Below are 15,600 nucleotides of genomic sequence, written 5' to 3' on the forward strand. Positions count from 1 at the left end.
ATTTTAAATAATCTTTTCTCCCCTCTTGGCTTAGGCAAGGAAATAGTTGTGCTATTTGCTCATGTAGGGAATTTTCAAAGAGAACTACATTAGTAAGGGGGTGGATAAAGAAGATGAGTTCTGCTGTGGACATGCTAAATCTGAGATGCTTATAGAAGATTTAGGTGGAAAAGACCAGAAGGCAATTGAAATATAAATGTAGAGTTCATGAGAGAGGTCTGGGACCAATACAAATCTGTGTTTAACTAGTGGACCTCTAAGTCCACGTGATAATGTGTGAAATAAAAAGAAAGGGCAGATGGAAAATAACAACATTTAAGAGAAGTAAAGACAGAAAACAAAGACTCAAAGATATAGGAGGAAGACCGGGAGAGATTTGTGTCAGAGAAGTTAAGAAGAATAGTTTTTCAAAGGAGAAATCATTTCTTAGCCACTGATTAATTGCTGAAATTAACAAGCCTCTGCTTGATAAATTTGTTAACAAAGAGGAGTCAGAGTGTGAAATAAAGAAGGTCTAAGAATTACGGAAAGAAGCTACCATATTTCAAAGATGGCAGAAATATGGATGTTTTATCCATGGAAGGGGAAAGACAATCACAGAATCTGTAACAGAGGAGAGAAGGTTGAAGATGAAGGGCCCAGCAGACGAAGCATCTAGGAAGATGAGAGGGGATAAGTCTTTGGAGGCAGGGATGGGCCAGCTTTACACTAGCAGAAATCTTCTCACCCATCAAGGGAAGCAAGAATATGACTGTGTTATTTCAGGGGCTCATTAAATACATTTAAAGCTTTGATCTGTATGCAGAATTTTCTAGTTAGATACTAACTTGGGTGATTTTTTTTCAAAGTGATTTTTCAAATTCTGTAAGTTTCTGCTTGCATTCACTCTCCATCTATCACTGCTGATATATACTACTGAAGAGCATGATTATTATGCAACTATCTTTGAGAGAGATTTTATATAGCACTGACAAGATTAGTCCCCAGAGAGGTGCCTTTCCAGCTAATGCCAACACTGGGACAGGATTTAGACACTGCTTTCAGCACTTAGGTCAGCATTTAGATGGATCATTTTTTTGGATCATTCTTTGGATCATTTCTTTCTGAGGCATAGTTAAGACATTGTCTATATATCTAGGGCCACCATAGGTGCATATAAAATACTAAAAACTTACTTTTAATATCACTCAATCTAGCAGCTGCTTTAGGCAGATAGCATCATAACAAAACCATCAAAATGCGCAAAATAAAGGAGAATGTAAAGGACATTCATTCATAAACTCTCAGTGTAATCAGAGGTGAGTTTGTTGTTGTTGTTGAGACAGGATCTCATTCTGTTGCCCAGGCTGGAGTGCAATGGTGCAACCATGGCTCACTGTAGCCTCGACCTCCTGGGCTCAAGCAATTCTCCCACTTTAGCCTCCTAAGTAGTTGGGAATATAGGCACAAGCCACCATGACCAGCTAGTTGTTTTAAATTTTTAGTAGAGACGATGTCTGGGTGTTTCCCAGGCTGGTTGCAAACTCATGAGCTGGAGTGATTCTCCAGCCTCACCCTCCCAAAGTGCTGGGATTACAGGTGTGGACCACTGTACCTGGCCAATCAGAGATTTTTAATTTTTGACTTGTCATCAGAGTCATAAAATTTTGATATATTTGATTAAAAATATACTCTTCAAATGTCTTTCCATCTTCTAACAAGATCAAGATTCTATTTACACAAGAGGGGAAGGCTGGGTTCCTGTGGTTCATTTGCACGTTCTACCTGATCAAACTCTGTGCCTTGCTCCTTCAGATGTGGAGTCACTCCAGCTAGACTCTCTTCTTTTATCTTTATCTTTCTCACCATTTAAAAACCTTCATCACCTACCAAGGCATAACAAGAGAGAAAGATAGATGGGAGAAATAAGAAAACTTGAAATGTAGGCCCTATTTTATTAAGGGGTTTTAAGTATCTTTAAGAACCAAGAGTTAAAGCTTATTTGAGTTATCTTTATTCCCCGTGACCATCCTGGCTGCTGAGAGACAGCAGTGGGAACTGGCAAATTCGGAGAAGCAAGATGAAATGCAAAAGCAAACAGACTTTGAGGAGGAATGGGATGCCTGAAGCTGAGTAGTATTCAGAATTTGATGCTGGAATTTTTGGGAGTAGGGATGGAGTAGAAGAGTGGGGGAAATAAAGAGAGAGTATATAAGCAGACTTTTGGTTTTTATTGTTATGATTTTGTATTTTTTGAGACGAGTCTCTCTCTCTGTTGCCCAGGCTGGAGTGCAGTGACACAATCTTGGCTCACTACCTTTACCTCCTCAGTTCAAGCAATTCTCCTGCCTCAGCCTCCCGAGTAGCTGGGTCTGCAGGCACATACGACTGTACCCAGCTAATTTTTGTATTTTTAGTAGAGACAAGGTTTCACCAGATTGGTCAGGTTGGTCTCGAGTTCCTGACCTCAGGTGATCCGCCTGCCTCAGCCTCCCAAAGTGCTAGGATTACAGGCGTGATCCGCTGTGCCCAGCCAACTTTTGGTTTTTAAATTATCTTTTTGGCTTTTCGCACAAGGGATCCATAATGTGCAGCTTGCATTGTGCTTGTATTATGTGACAGATTCTGTATTCAACCATTCCCTTCACTTTTTCACGAATAAGAATAGATGTAGTCTTCTGAAATGTTAATAAAGCCCATATTTTTTTTTCTGAAAGTAATGTAGGCTTAATCCTAAAGCAGACTATGCCTATGTTTTGGTAAATCTATAGTTAGAATTCATCTTAGAAGTTTTTTCTCCCAGAAGTAAACAACGAGTGGTATCCATACTTAATATTAAAATAATTAAAATTCAAGTGATTACTTTTTCTTGGCAAGTAGTCAGAAAATAAATCAAATATTGTATCTCTTAGTTTTTACACTGCGTAGTTGTTTGCTGGTTTTCTGTGTTCTAGTGTGCAGTGCAGTTTCATCAATGTCAAGGCAATGATGTTGGTGCATTTCACAATCATGATTATATTTTGTAGTTGATACTACATTCAACAAATAATCCTCCTTCTTCCTCTGATTGTTTCAAGGTGATGACACAATGACAGGTGATGGGGGAGAATACCTTAGACCTGAGGACCTGAAAGAACTGGGTGATGACTCACTACCCAGCAGTCAGTTCCTGGATGGTATGAATTACCTGCGATACAGCTTGGAAGGAGGACGATCTGACAGGTATCTCATAAAGCTTATACTTGATATCAGCCAGAAGTATCTGCAACATATTTTTACGATGATGATAAAAATGTAGATGTAATTACTGAGCACTTAATAGGTACCTTATTAATCTCAGAAGTTAGCATGCTATGTTATTCCATTCTCTAACAACTTTAAGACATGCCCATTTTAAAGAAAAGAAAACTAAGGCCTAGGAAGATAAAATAACTTGGCAAAATCAAACAACTAGTAAGAAGCAATCCCATCATAAATAAGAACTCTCATCGTTTAAATGTGGTGTTTTTAATCACTGGCCACTTTTTCCTCAAAAGGACAATTTTGCCTTACAGACATTCTTACTGAGCTGTACCACAGACACTTTGAATACTCTCCCACCCCCGCTTTTTTGTTAGTGACATAATTTCTGTGAATAAAGTATGTTGTGAGGCTGAATGGAAAAGAAATACTTTCAGAACAAAACTACCTGGAACTGACTTTTTCATGAAAAAGAATCCAAACAGAATCTCACGAGAGCCTGGATACAAGAGAAAATTGGAGCAAAATCTGAGGGAGCCCAGCGTTAATAGACAAATCTGGGAGGTTTATATGATATTCTGAGATATACGATTAGTGTTACTTTTTGTTATTACTAACTAGTACTGCTGGCACTTGTCATTTTTTGACGCAAGTTAGGTAGTAACATTCTGTGGTTCCTCATGGAAAGTATGACTAATAAGTGAGGCCACGAGTATGGATGTCATAGCTAGGCACAGTGCCATGTACCTGTAGTCTCAGCTACTTGGGAGGCTGAGGTTGGAGGATCACTTGAGCCCCAGAACTTCAGTGCAGCCTGGGCAGCATAGCAAGACACTGTCTCTTAAGACAAAAAATAGAGTAAGTTTGTCCATGTAGTGTAATGTGTTCTGCTAATCAATAATTTCAGGTTTATAGTTTTAAAGTTGGCTCCATTTTAAGCTATTTTATGAATAGCCAGCATACTTAGAGTCTAAGAAATAAATATCTTAAAGAGTAATAGAGTCTAAGTGCATAATGAGCAAAAATAAACTTTTCTTGGGCTTTTTCCTTGAGCACCAATATCCCCTTCCACTATCTTTCTTTTCTTTTCTTTAGCAAGATAGGCTTGCTACTTCATAGCCTCATGGGATGGGAAAGGGTATAGGCTAGTGGTACACATAGAGGGCCACCGAAGCCCTGAGGCTCTAGGTTACTGGAAAAGATGAAACCAAACTGAGACCAAATGGTGAGTAATAATGGTGAGCAAAGGCTCGTAGGGTGTGTAAGAGAAAAGGGAGTGCAGTGTTGCTGGAGTGTAAGTGTGGAGGATGGGGAATTATATTTGCATAGTGGGTGGATCCGTCTGCCAGTGAGAAAGAGGATGAATTTTATAGGAGAGTTTCAAAGAGCTAAACCTGGAGATTGCAACCATTCTGAGAAGCAATTGTGCATGTATTAACTTCAGGTGCCGTGAGAGGACTTGCACTCTAACCTTGGTGAGAGTCATGGAGAGAATTTCAGAAATAAAACATTTGAAAGTTTTTTGAGACATGTCTAGGAGGCAAAACTAGTCAGATTTAATGATGAATTTCCTGAGTCAGGTGAAGAAGGGGAAGGAGATTAAATTGACACCGTGACTTCAATAACACAGATAAGCGGTGTTCCCAGAAGGAGGAGCCCCTCTGGAGTTAGGAGTAGAAGGGACTGGTAGAAGCCCTCTTGATACATTGATAGATTTGTACCTTATACTCTGAGATTCTTAAAAGATTTCAAATTTAAATAGAATGTAATGTTTATGGCATTGCACAAATTGATGATAATCTGTTACTAGTCATACTACTGTCAACCACAAAGCTTCTATTTTTTGCGTGGTCTTCCTTATTAAGAATAAGTACTTGATTTGACCTATTTCTCTTCTTTCAAAGTACTTAGGTTGAGGAAGAATTTAGAATAATATTTTCTATAAAACAGGATGGATGAGTCAAATGCTTCTACTTAAATTCCATACTTTTCAGCACATAAGGTCAGGGGACATGAAACAAACAGACATACTGTATTCTCCAGGTCTCCACTTTCATTTCTAGATCACCAGATGTATTCACCATTTCCAAATCGGAATTGCAGGCAGCATCTCATTTCCATGGTCTTCTTCTTTTATTTTTAATTTTGCTTAGGCAATTCAATATAAGTTACCTGTTTTCAGTGACCATTTTTTCCTTTGCATTGTGTCTTTATTTGAATTGCTTTCACTAGTACCATGCCCAGGTAGGTATTAACAGAGCATGGAAACAAGCCCTTCCTGGATTTATCCACATTTCCCTGCTCACTGCTCAACCTGTGTGTGTGTGTGTGTTGCTGGGGGTGGTGCTTATATTCTAGAATTATGGATTTATTCTAAAATAAATATTTTTATATATTAAAATGAATAACTAGCTGAGCTAGAAGAGGTGGATATATGATAAAATGAAAATCTGTGACATGACCCAGGTATGGCTTTGTTTCAACTATCACAGCTCCACCTTGTGGTTGATAACACATTAGCATAGCTTCCCCCAAACAACCCCAATTAGCCTATGTGTAGTTGGAGAAGACAGAAAAAATAACCTGATGCCTAAAATATACATAGATATGGAAGAATACAAATGCATACAATTTAATGCAAATTAAATACAAATATAACCAAGTTATGATTAATTGGATTTTATGTCTGTTTTATTTTATTGTTGCTTGCAAATTAAAAATGTTTTCCAAATTCAATATAAAATGCTAAATAACAATGAACCACAGAAACTTCTTCAGGTTTTAAAGCAAATTCATTGAAAATTTTGGATTTCTACTTGTTCAATAAAGTTTTCAACTCCACTAATTGAATGTTTAATAAATATTACAGTTTACCAAGATAGTAATTATTATACTTTTCAATAAAATTACACTTTCCTACCACCTATTTGTTCAGAAAGCAGTTGTATCATAGGCCAATAAAAAGTATAAATTAAGACCGTAACAAAACCCCTCTTACATCCTATAGCTGAACAGCAAATAAAACTTTATACTTCTATGGCTATGTTGTTATACATTTATTAACTGAATAGCAGAACCATTGACTTAATGAAAAATTGGTAACTGTACTGGAAAAGATTTAAACTTGTTTTTAATGTCTTAAATCAGAGCAAACAGTTTCTGGCCCAAGGACTTAAATTATTCCAGACCTTTGTTGTACTGCTTATATGATTTTAGTGAAAATAATTCTTCAGTTATATTATTTTAGAGAGAATATTCTTTTAGAGAGAATAATTTCTCTACTGTTGGAATACTCTGTTTTTATTTCATTTAAGTAGATTATATGACATCATTTTTTTCAAAAGCAGTTAGAAACTATACACATCGATTAAACAACTAATTAATATTTCAGAAAGCAGTAAGTAGTAGAGGAAGTTAAAATGAAACTCAGAGAAAGATAGAGACACTCCAATACATGATTTTAATTTATTCATTCTTGCTTCCTCTCTCTGTCCAACTTTTCTCACTTTCTGTGTACATATCCTCATATCTTTCTCTAATCTATTTTTTGTGGCCAGATGTCACTTTGTTTGCTTCTTTCTCTTCTTATCCCTCTGTATTTCTTTCTTGTTGGGGTTTTAGGAAAGACAAAAATCACCAGCACCTCTCTGTTCCTCTCACTACAAAACCAATGTAGAGAAAGAATCACGTATCAACTAAATGGATATCAAAATTTCATTTTTATGACTGATACACTGATTGCAAAGTGTGTCTTTACTTTTGCAGCCCAATAGGCTCTTTAATAACACATTCCTGAAATAGACAGACTTGTCTACTTAGCCCTAGTCACTCCCTGAAAGTGGCAGTTGAGACTTCATTCACTTTTTTCAAAGTTTAGACATTTGCAATCTGGCAGCCACATCACAAGGTACCATTATTTACCATTCAGTTTGTTCTCATTCAAGCTAAATTTCCATTTTCCCTTTTGAGACTAGTGTTTCTGCTATTCCAGAAGATGGCTGAGTCCATAGACAAGCCGTACAGGAAATAGAAGAGGTTGGCTCCTCTACTATTTTCCCTTCCTTGGCCAATTTCAAAACAAAATAAAGGTAAATATAATTTAAGAGTTGCTGACCTAGTGCACCTGGTACAAAACACATCCAAGTGAATCTTAGCTATCTTTGTCATTTACAGCAGGAAAAATCTCATCCATTCCACCAACTGAGACAGGCTTTTGCCGAGATTAACCTTTTCCCCAATAATTTAATTTCCCATCAAAAGCTAAATGTAAAACCAGATGTAATACAAATAGCCTCCAATTGCTGGAGCTAAAACTCTTGTTGATGAAATTATTAAGGCTCTGTCAAGAACCTCAATCTTCTCCAATAGCCTAATAACATAAAATAGCTAATTCTCAAGTTATATTTAGATTTCGTTTTATTATAAACACAGATTTATGTATGTGTAAACACATAGGATCAGACAATCAACTCCTTTTCTTCATGTCATTTATCCTTTAAGACTTTTTTTTGGAATATACCTACACGTAAAGTAAGAAGGAGGAGGTCCTGGATTACTATGAATTACCTACAAAGTGATGACTCCATCAAAGACAATTGATGTTGGCTATATTGACACCTCATACATATGATAGTACCTGGCTTACAAAATTAAATATACTTGCAAAATGAAGATAGTTTCTACTAATAAATATGCTAATTTAACATTTAGTCCATAATTCTATAGTGCTTCATTAGCCAAACACCTACTAGCTAAAAGTAAATGAACGTTTGCTTCTATAAATATTGTGAAAGCTTGCATATCTCTTTTTTTCCCTTATGGGCTTTAGGCTAATATTTTGAACACAGATCTTTAATATTTGAACTATACTGTATAAAACATAGTTTATTTAAGATATCAATCTGTCCTTTGAGTTTACAAATTGATTTAAAAGGAATGAGCTTGCATCTATGCAAATGTCAAGTTTTACCTATTACATTTGAGTATGTAATTTAGAACTTCAAAATTCAGACTTTTCAAAAATGTAATGCATGATTTATCAAGGCCTAAATCCCATTTTGAAGCAAAACCTCACTTTTGATCCATGGCCATTGGCAATTTGTCTTTGTGCTGGCAGGTGTGTCTGTGTTCTGGGCTGGAGCTTAGAAACAGTTTCTTGTGCTCATGCATCTCATCACCACGGCAACCAACACTCTGGTGCTTCACTCACCACATACAGGACATGCACAGGGGACAGTGCTCTCATTTGAAATAATAGCATTGTTGGAGTCACCAGAGACAAACAAGAGGAACTTCACTTCCGCAGGAAGCATGCTTCTGGCCACAGTCCATTTCACTCTGTACCTTCCAGGGGAATGCACCAACATTCAGTCATTCACAGTTCAAAGAGGAGGAGAAAGAGGCATGGAGAGAAAATGGAAACTAATGAGCGAAAATGAAACTGGGCTTTCATTTTGTTCTCTCTGAGGGCTGTCTACTTTCCTCCTAATATTTTTCTCAGTTGCAGGGAGATTAACATTTAGCACAGATTTAAGCAATCTATCCTGGAATTATTTCCTGTGAGAATTTCTTGTACTGGCAGTAATAAACTACAGTTGCTGGTTTCAAACGATTCTGGAAAGAAAATGAATCAGATTAGGAGTATCAAATTTTGACTTCTGGATTCCCTTGTGCTCTTGCCATTGAGTGGTAGGAACCTGTCAAAGGATGTGTTTAGCTGTGCAACAAAAAGACAGGACAACACAGAGACTTGTGTCCCCCTGGAAGTTGCGCTGTTAGCTAATAGCACGCTTTTTTCACTCTCCTGCTCGGCTCATCACTTTGTCATCCCAACCTTACTACTGCTGTTGGTATATGCCATGGCCTCCTGCCCACCTACCAGCCTTCGATCCTTCAGTTCCGACAGGTCTCACACTCTGAGCCATGCCTCCTACCTGAGGGACAGTGCTGTGATGGACGACTCTGTTGTGATTCCCAGTCATCAGGTACGTGACATTTTGTCTTCATGTCTTTGCTGTCTTGAGAGCTTTTTAACATTATCAGATGCTAAAAATGTCCTGAGAAAGTTTTTAATTCTCCCGAAAGTGATTCTTAATTTTGTTGACAAGCTAGGATAAGAGATTTGAGGGTTTTCCTAAAACATGGAAAATGTTCACTAGATGTTTTCCAATGAGCAGCATTTTTCTGAAAAAGCATACTGCTTATTTCTTGGGCTTTACTGAATTCTTCTGTGGAGATTATATATAAACAGTATTTTTTAAAAATCATAAAATCTTCATTAAAGGCAAAAGTGAGGTGGGATGCATTTAAGATACAGGATGAATGCTACAGGTTAAGTTATATCTTTCAATATTTAAAATTGTTAGCTATGAGAAAGGCTTAAAGTTTATTCTGGAATATTTTAATTTTAGTTATGATTTTATCACTTTTGATGGACTGGGTACAGGGAAATAGGTGGCTACCTACTCTCTTCAAAGACAGTTACACAAATGTAATCTTATGTAATCTATTTAATAACGCAATTTAAAAGAGAATGCATTTTAAAAGATTCATCGTAAATAATACATTGGTCCTAACATTTTTTAATGAAAATTTTTCTAGGTGATACCACTTTCCAGTGATGCCACTTTTTTACATTTCATTATATTTTACTTTAATTGAAGCAAAGTGTTTTTATTCAGTCCCGTGTTCTTTGTGTTTAGGTGTCAGCTCTAGCCAAGGAGGCAGAAAGGAATTCTCATCGCCTGAGCTGGGGCACGGAGAACTTAGACAACGTGGCTCTTTCTTCCAGTCCTATTCATTCAGGGTGAGTAAATCAATATTATGTATCCTGATCAAGAGGTAAAAAGAGATGGGTGTGAAAGTAACAGCTTTGTCCAGTAGCTTTAGCTGGTGGCTAGCTTTACAGTGGAGGTGCCCTTTGTTTAAACTTGTGAATAATATTGCTTTACCCAACATAAACTCTATATCTACACCAACAAACCAGCAAAAAAGGTTGAATTCAGCATTAAAAATCTGACTATTCTTTTAAAACAACTAGTAGAATGCATCAAACAGCTAGCTACCTAACCGGAATGTACTGGTGGCCTTCCTGCTATTCACGTACTACCTTTAAGACATCTTAAAAAGAGGAGCTGAATCATTTGATTTCCAGAAAGTTTCTGTTTATTAGGATTAGCTGATTGGTTCAATGAAATAAACACCTTTCTCAGATGTTAATGCATTTAAAATAATGTTACAGAAGCTTGAATCACACAAATGTTTAGAGGAGTTTAGATATTATTTGAAGTAGGGATATAAACAAAAAGGGAAATTTGAATGCGACCAGTCAGGTTCTCAGCCATCTTCTTCAAGTCATTCAGAGAGTATACACACCAGTGTTGAAGCAATGCTGCCTGTTTTTATTAACTCATTAAAAAGTAGGAGTTCGAGTCATACTTTCAAACATACTTAAAGTTGTTCTTAGGGTGTTCAGTTGTGTGGAATATAAATTCCTTTAGGAGTTTTAAATTGTAAAACTCTTCCAATTTTTTCCTTACATATTAGTCATTTCCATTAATATAGCAATATCATAATTATATATAAAATTTCTATTTTTATTTATTTTAAAGCTCTATTTATATTCTATATATCAGAATGCAATATTTTAGTTTTAATTATTATCCCAAAATCCTAATCCATAAATCCCAGAACTATTTTGAAAAGCAGATCCTTTCTTATTTTTATTATTCTAAAATATTCTTTCAGGAAAGAGTTCAAGAAATTTTAGTTAAAAATTTTAGACTTCTTCAACTAATCTTCTACTAAGTAAAGATTGATGCAATAATATTAGTTATATACTTACTGAAAACAATCCTAATACTCTTTTCCTTGTTAAATAAGTAGAGGCTAGTTTCTGATGGAAGAGTTGTTAATGAGAATAAGAAACACTTCATTCAAATTTACTTACTTTTTTTTTTTTTAAAAAAAGCTATAAATTACCCAAAAAGTATAACATTGCATTGCATTCTGCTGGTAAACTTCTTCATAATGATGAGTAACAAGGAAAAGAGGTCTGGATGTAGAATATTGAAGAAACATAGAAAAGACTCTAGAAACCTTAATAAGGTGTTTAAAATTCATATGCAGCCTGCAAAGTGATGAGATGATTTTAGGTAAAATGTAATTGACTAATAATAACTGAATTTACAAAAGAGTCATTGCATGGCAATACTTCAGTTTTCAAAATGAATCATTTATATTTAAAAAAAGGAACTTCTGAAAGAAGTTCTTTCATTACTGAAAGGCAGCAAAATAGTCTAAATACCTCAATTACACCTCAATTGTGTACAACTAGATACTGTAAGTAATTATGGTGCATTACTTATAATGAATCAACAGCATCTGGTAGTTACAGATGAATTACTTGTTAAGACAAAGATCTTTAAATTCATAGTCTTCAATAAACCAGTTTTCCTATGAGCCTCAAGCATTTAACACTGACTCTGAATACTTCTCAACTTTAGCTGTGCATTAGAATTACCAAGAAGCTTTAAAAATGACAGATACAGGTGAGGGGACGGAAGGCAGCAAACCACACTGCCATGTGTGTACCTATGTAACAATCTTGCATGTTCATCACATGTACCCCAAAACCTAAAATGCAATTAAAAAAAAAAAAGAATAGTCATAATCCCAAAAAAAAAAAAATACTAGTGTCCAGGCCTCAACCCAGATCAATTATTTTAGAATCTCTATTTTGGGGGCCTGGCATTGATGTCGTCTACAAGCACCAATAGTACAGATGCTTTATGTAAACTGTTAGGAAAAACTTTGCTTAATAAGGCTTTGGTTATTAGAGAGAGCTAGTTAATTAAGGCATAGCTAGTTCTTGCAAATGTTCTTTACTTCTTCCATTCACTTAGGTATTCATTCTTCACCCATCTGTGCAGTTCTGCAAAGTACCTGACATTGTGCCAGGTACTAAGGAAAATAGCTAAGTAAGATCTAGCCCGTGCCTTTAGAAAACATACTGTATGTTGTTATTTAAAGTTAGAAGACACTGAATCTGTAAAGAGAGGGAAACATGGTGGTTAAAAGTGTGCTTTGGAGTCAGACCTATCAGGATTTAAATCCTGACACTAATAGTCATATGTGACACCAGACACAAGTTATATAAAAATCTCTGAGTTTCAGTTTCCTTATCTATAAGATGAGTATTGTATTATTGATCCCATAGGTGAGCTTTAATAACTAAATGCTTTTTAAATAATTAATACTAATAAGTGCTCAATAGATTATAGCTATTAGAATTTGTACAATCACCATACACATGTTCCAGATTTTCGCAAATTGCATATCAGTTAAGCAACATGTATTCTGACTCCTCTAAATGACGCTATCAGTGTGGTTCATTTTTCAGTAGTAATGATTGACTTACTCTTATTTTTAATTAGGCAAATTATTCTCTATTAGTGTCTCTAGTGTTTGAACAAACGCAATGCATTTGATGACTCTAAGAGGATGGGTTATTGCTATTAAAATCTCAATGATTCTGAGTTTCCTGGTATTTGAAAGCTACCATGATATTAATGTATATGAGTAGCACTCATCATACCATGTCATGTTGCAAGATTTTTTGTAATTTTATTCGTTATATACCAGGTTCCTAAATAGTAGCTTTTATTTATTTTTGAAGGAGTTAGTTTTTATTTAATTAATTGGGTGAATTCTTAAGCCACTTCAAGATCTACCCAAAATGTAAGAAAACACATACACACACACAGACACACACTTTTTTTTTTCTTTTGGAGATGAAGTCTTGCTCTGTCATCTAGATTGGAGCGTGGTGGCTGATCTCAGCTCACTGTAACCTCCAACTCCTGGGTTCAAGCGATTCTCCTGCCTCAGCCTCCCAAGTAGCTGGGACTACAGGTGTGCACCACCGTGCCCAGCTAATTTTTTGTATTTTTGGTAGAAACAGGGTTTTGCCCTGTTGGCAAGGCTGGTCTCAAACTCCTGACCTCAGGTGATCCGCCCGCCTCGTCCTTCCAAAATGCTGGGATTACAGGTGTGAGCCACCGCGCCTAGCCAAAAAAAAGGTAATTTGATAGAAGTCATAATAAAGTTAGTTTTTTATTCACATGCCACTGATTTGTACATATAATGTTCTCTTAAATGTAATAAAGGGATTTTAGATGACTAGAAGACACTGTTTCTACCAATAAGCAGTATTGGTGACTTTATTTTACCTCTACGTTATGTTTCCAGTGACTAATGTTCATGACTACAGGACAATAGGTATCAGTGATTTTAAATATCTGTTCTGCTCAATAGACACAGCCAATATCTGGCGAAAGAAAGATAAATATTTTCTGTTTATGTTAAATTGTTGTCTTCTGATTCACAATGACTCTAATCAACAGTCATTTCTAGTATCCCAGTCATGATCATAACAACACAATCTTGGACAAGAATTTTAATATTACAAATCTTCGTCATTTCATAAGTGCATTAGAAATTAGAAAATGCAAGGCACAATTCTTAGCAGTAGCTAGCTTTGTAAATCATATTAAATATTGTTGTTCTGAAGGTCTTTAGTTTTTGTAGTGTTTTAATTATAGTCAAATGCCAACAATTAAATGTCAATTCATGATATTGTGCTACACGATATTACATTAACTAGGGGTCTATAAGGTGATCTTTTAAAAAGTTTTTTTCCGTAAAAGCATGTTGAAGGCAATTTTGTTGTTTACCTAAAATTCCTCCAAACATAAAGTCTATTTTAAAAAACATCTTGAAGATATTCTCTCAAACAGTGGGATATTTGGAATGCAAGGAAGTTGAGGTTCTTACGTGATAACATTAATGTTTATCTAATATGTATGGCAGTTAAGTTAGTTGTTCATGTATTTCACAACACCCTAGAATTTTCTTTTAGCTACATAAAGGTGAATTCTTTTAGATAAAGAAAGTTGTTTCATAATAAGTAGCAAAACAAATGTTTTATAAGTTGGATTTCTGCTCCATTAAGCATGTATACTTTTGTATGTCATTAGGGTTGAAAACACAAGAGAATCATGTGAAAACTTACAGAAGGTTTTACAGAAGAGCAGACTCATAGGTAGAAGAGGAGTGAAAGGTAGAACCATATGTGGGATTAGATATTGTGACTAGTGAGGAAGACAGCAATCTCTAAAGCAGGAAATGAAGTATTGACAAAAATGAAGTATTGACCAAGGCTTTGTTCACATAGCTTGTTTTTGCTACAATCTAGTGGGTAATTGGTATTACCTACCCTGCCTTATAGTTTATGCTACTGTTTGTCATTGAAGATACACTTTAAATTGTGCCTCCTCTTTTGCATTTCTTCCGTTATAGCTCAAAAGGTTATTATCATTATTTTTAAAGTATTAAATGTCTAAAATAAATGCTTTTGCATCAAAACTATGTCTATCAAATCAGAGACTTTATGTTTTTCATCATAATACCCCTTGATGTTTCCGTAGCTTCTTGGACACTCAGACTTTGTTAAGCACCCTCACAACCCAACGTTGACCAAGGTTACAAATCCGTATCCAGTGATTTTATAGCATCCCCAATTCCCTAAAGTGGGAGTTGCCACGAAGCCCCCATACCTTGCTCTTCTCTCGGCATTTGAATAGAGCTATATCTCATTTGGATTTCCATTTGTTTTCAATAAATACTGTATTGGTGTAAAAATATGTATTTCAGTTGAAAGTCACTTCTGATTTCCTTCCTTATATTTCACTTTATCCATTCCTTCTCTGTGCTAAAGTATCTATTCTGTTGCAGCCGCGCCTCTCCATGTCTTGATCGTGACAACAGCAGGTGAACTTCTGCATAATTCTTTATCTGAACATATTGCCTATTCCTCTCCCCCTTTACCATCTCCTTCTGTGTATTCCTTGCCTCAGGATGCTTTAGTGTGAAGATACCTAGCCAAAGAGAGAGAAAGATTGATGGCTATTGCTGAATTCCCCTTTCTCTGTGATGAGGAGAAAGTGGTCTTTTTAATTTTGGTAGAAATAAAGTGGAACTGTCCCAGACTTAACATGGTCCGCCTGTCTTGGTCATGGATCTCCACATCTCCAGCTTCCTTTGTGAGAAAAAGTGCTAGATGGAGATGACAAATGTTGTTCCCCACAATTATGCAAATTGGTTGAGCTATTTTAAGGTTCTATTAAAGGTTATGATTTTAAGTGGCATTTAGCAGAGGGTTTTTTTTTGGTTATAGTTCTGGGTTTTATTTTAAATACCGTATTCTAGGTGAGGCAAAGGCTGAAATGTATTAATAGTGCATTTCCTTGCTAGTAGTGCTATAAATGCAACCTTTTGATATTTTAGAAATTGTATTATGTAATGACTCTAGTCAGTGTTCTA

General features: G+C 35.8%; 1 protein-coding gene across 50 annotated transcripts in view; it reads left to right on the plus strand.

Annotated features, from left to right (window-relative positions):
- The window catches only part of ANK2 (ankyrin 2), a 699,003-nt gene that overhangs the window by 622,954 nt on the left and 60,449 nt on the right, over window positions 1-15,600 (plus strand). For 29 of the 50 annotated variants that reach the window (XM_074396618.1, XM_074396595.1, XM_074396609.1 and 26 more), the window contains 3 exons: window positions 3,057-3,201; window positions 9,101-9,203; window positions 9,921-10,024. In XM_074396618.1, coding sequence (XP_074252719.1) covers window positions 3,057-3,201; window positions 9,101-9,203; window positions 9,921-10,024 — 352 coding nt within the window. Of the gene's footprint in view, window positions 1-3,056; window positions 3,202-5,451; window positions 5,464-9,100; window positions 9,204-9,920; window positions 10,025-15,012; window positions 15,049-15,600 lie in introns of all 50 variants that reach the window. The other 21 variants (XM_074396584.1, XM_074396585.1, XM_074396587.1 and 18 more) reach the window with 3 other exon arrangements.

The sequence above is a fragment of the Saimiri boliviensis genome, chromosome 3, assembly GCF_048565385.1.
Source record: "Saimiri boliviensis isolate mSaiBol1 chromosome 3, mSaiBol1.pri, whole genome shotgun sequence".
In the NCBI taxonomy this organism is placed as follows: domain Eukaryota; kingdom Metazoa; phylum Chordata; class Mammalia; order Primates; family Cebidae; genus Saimiri; species Saimiri boliviensis.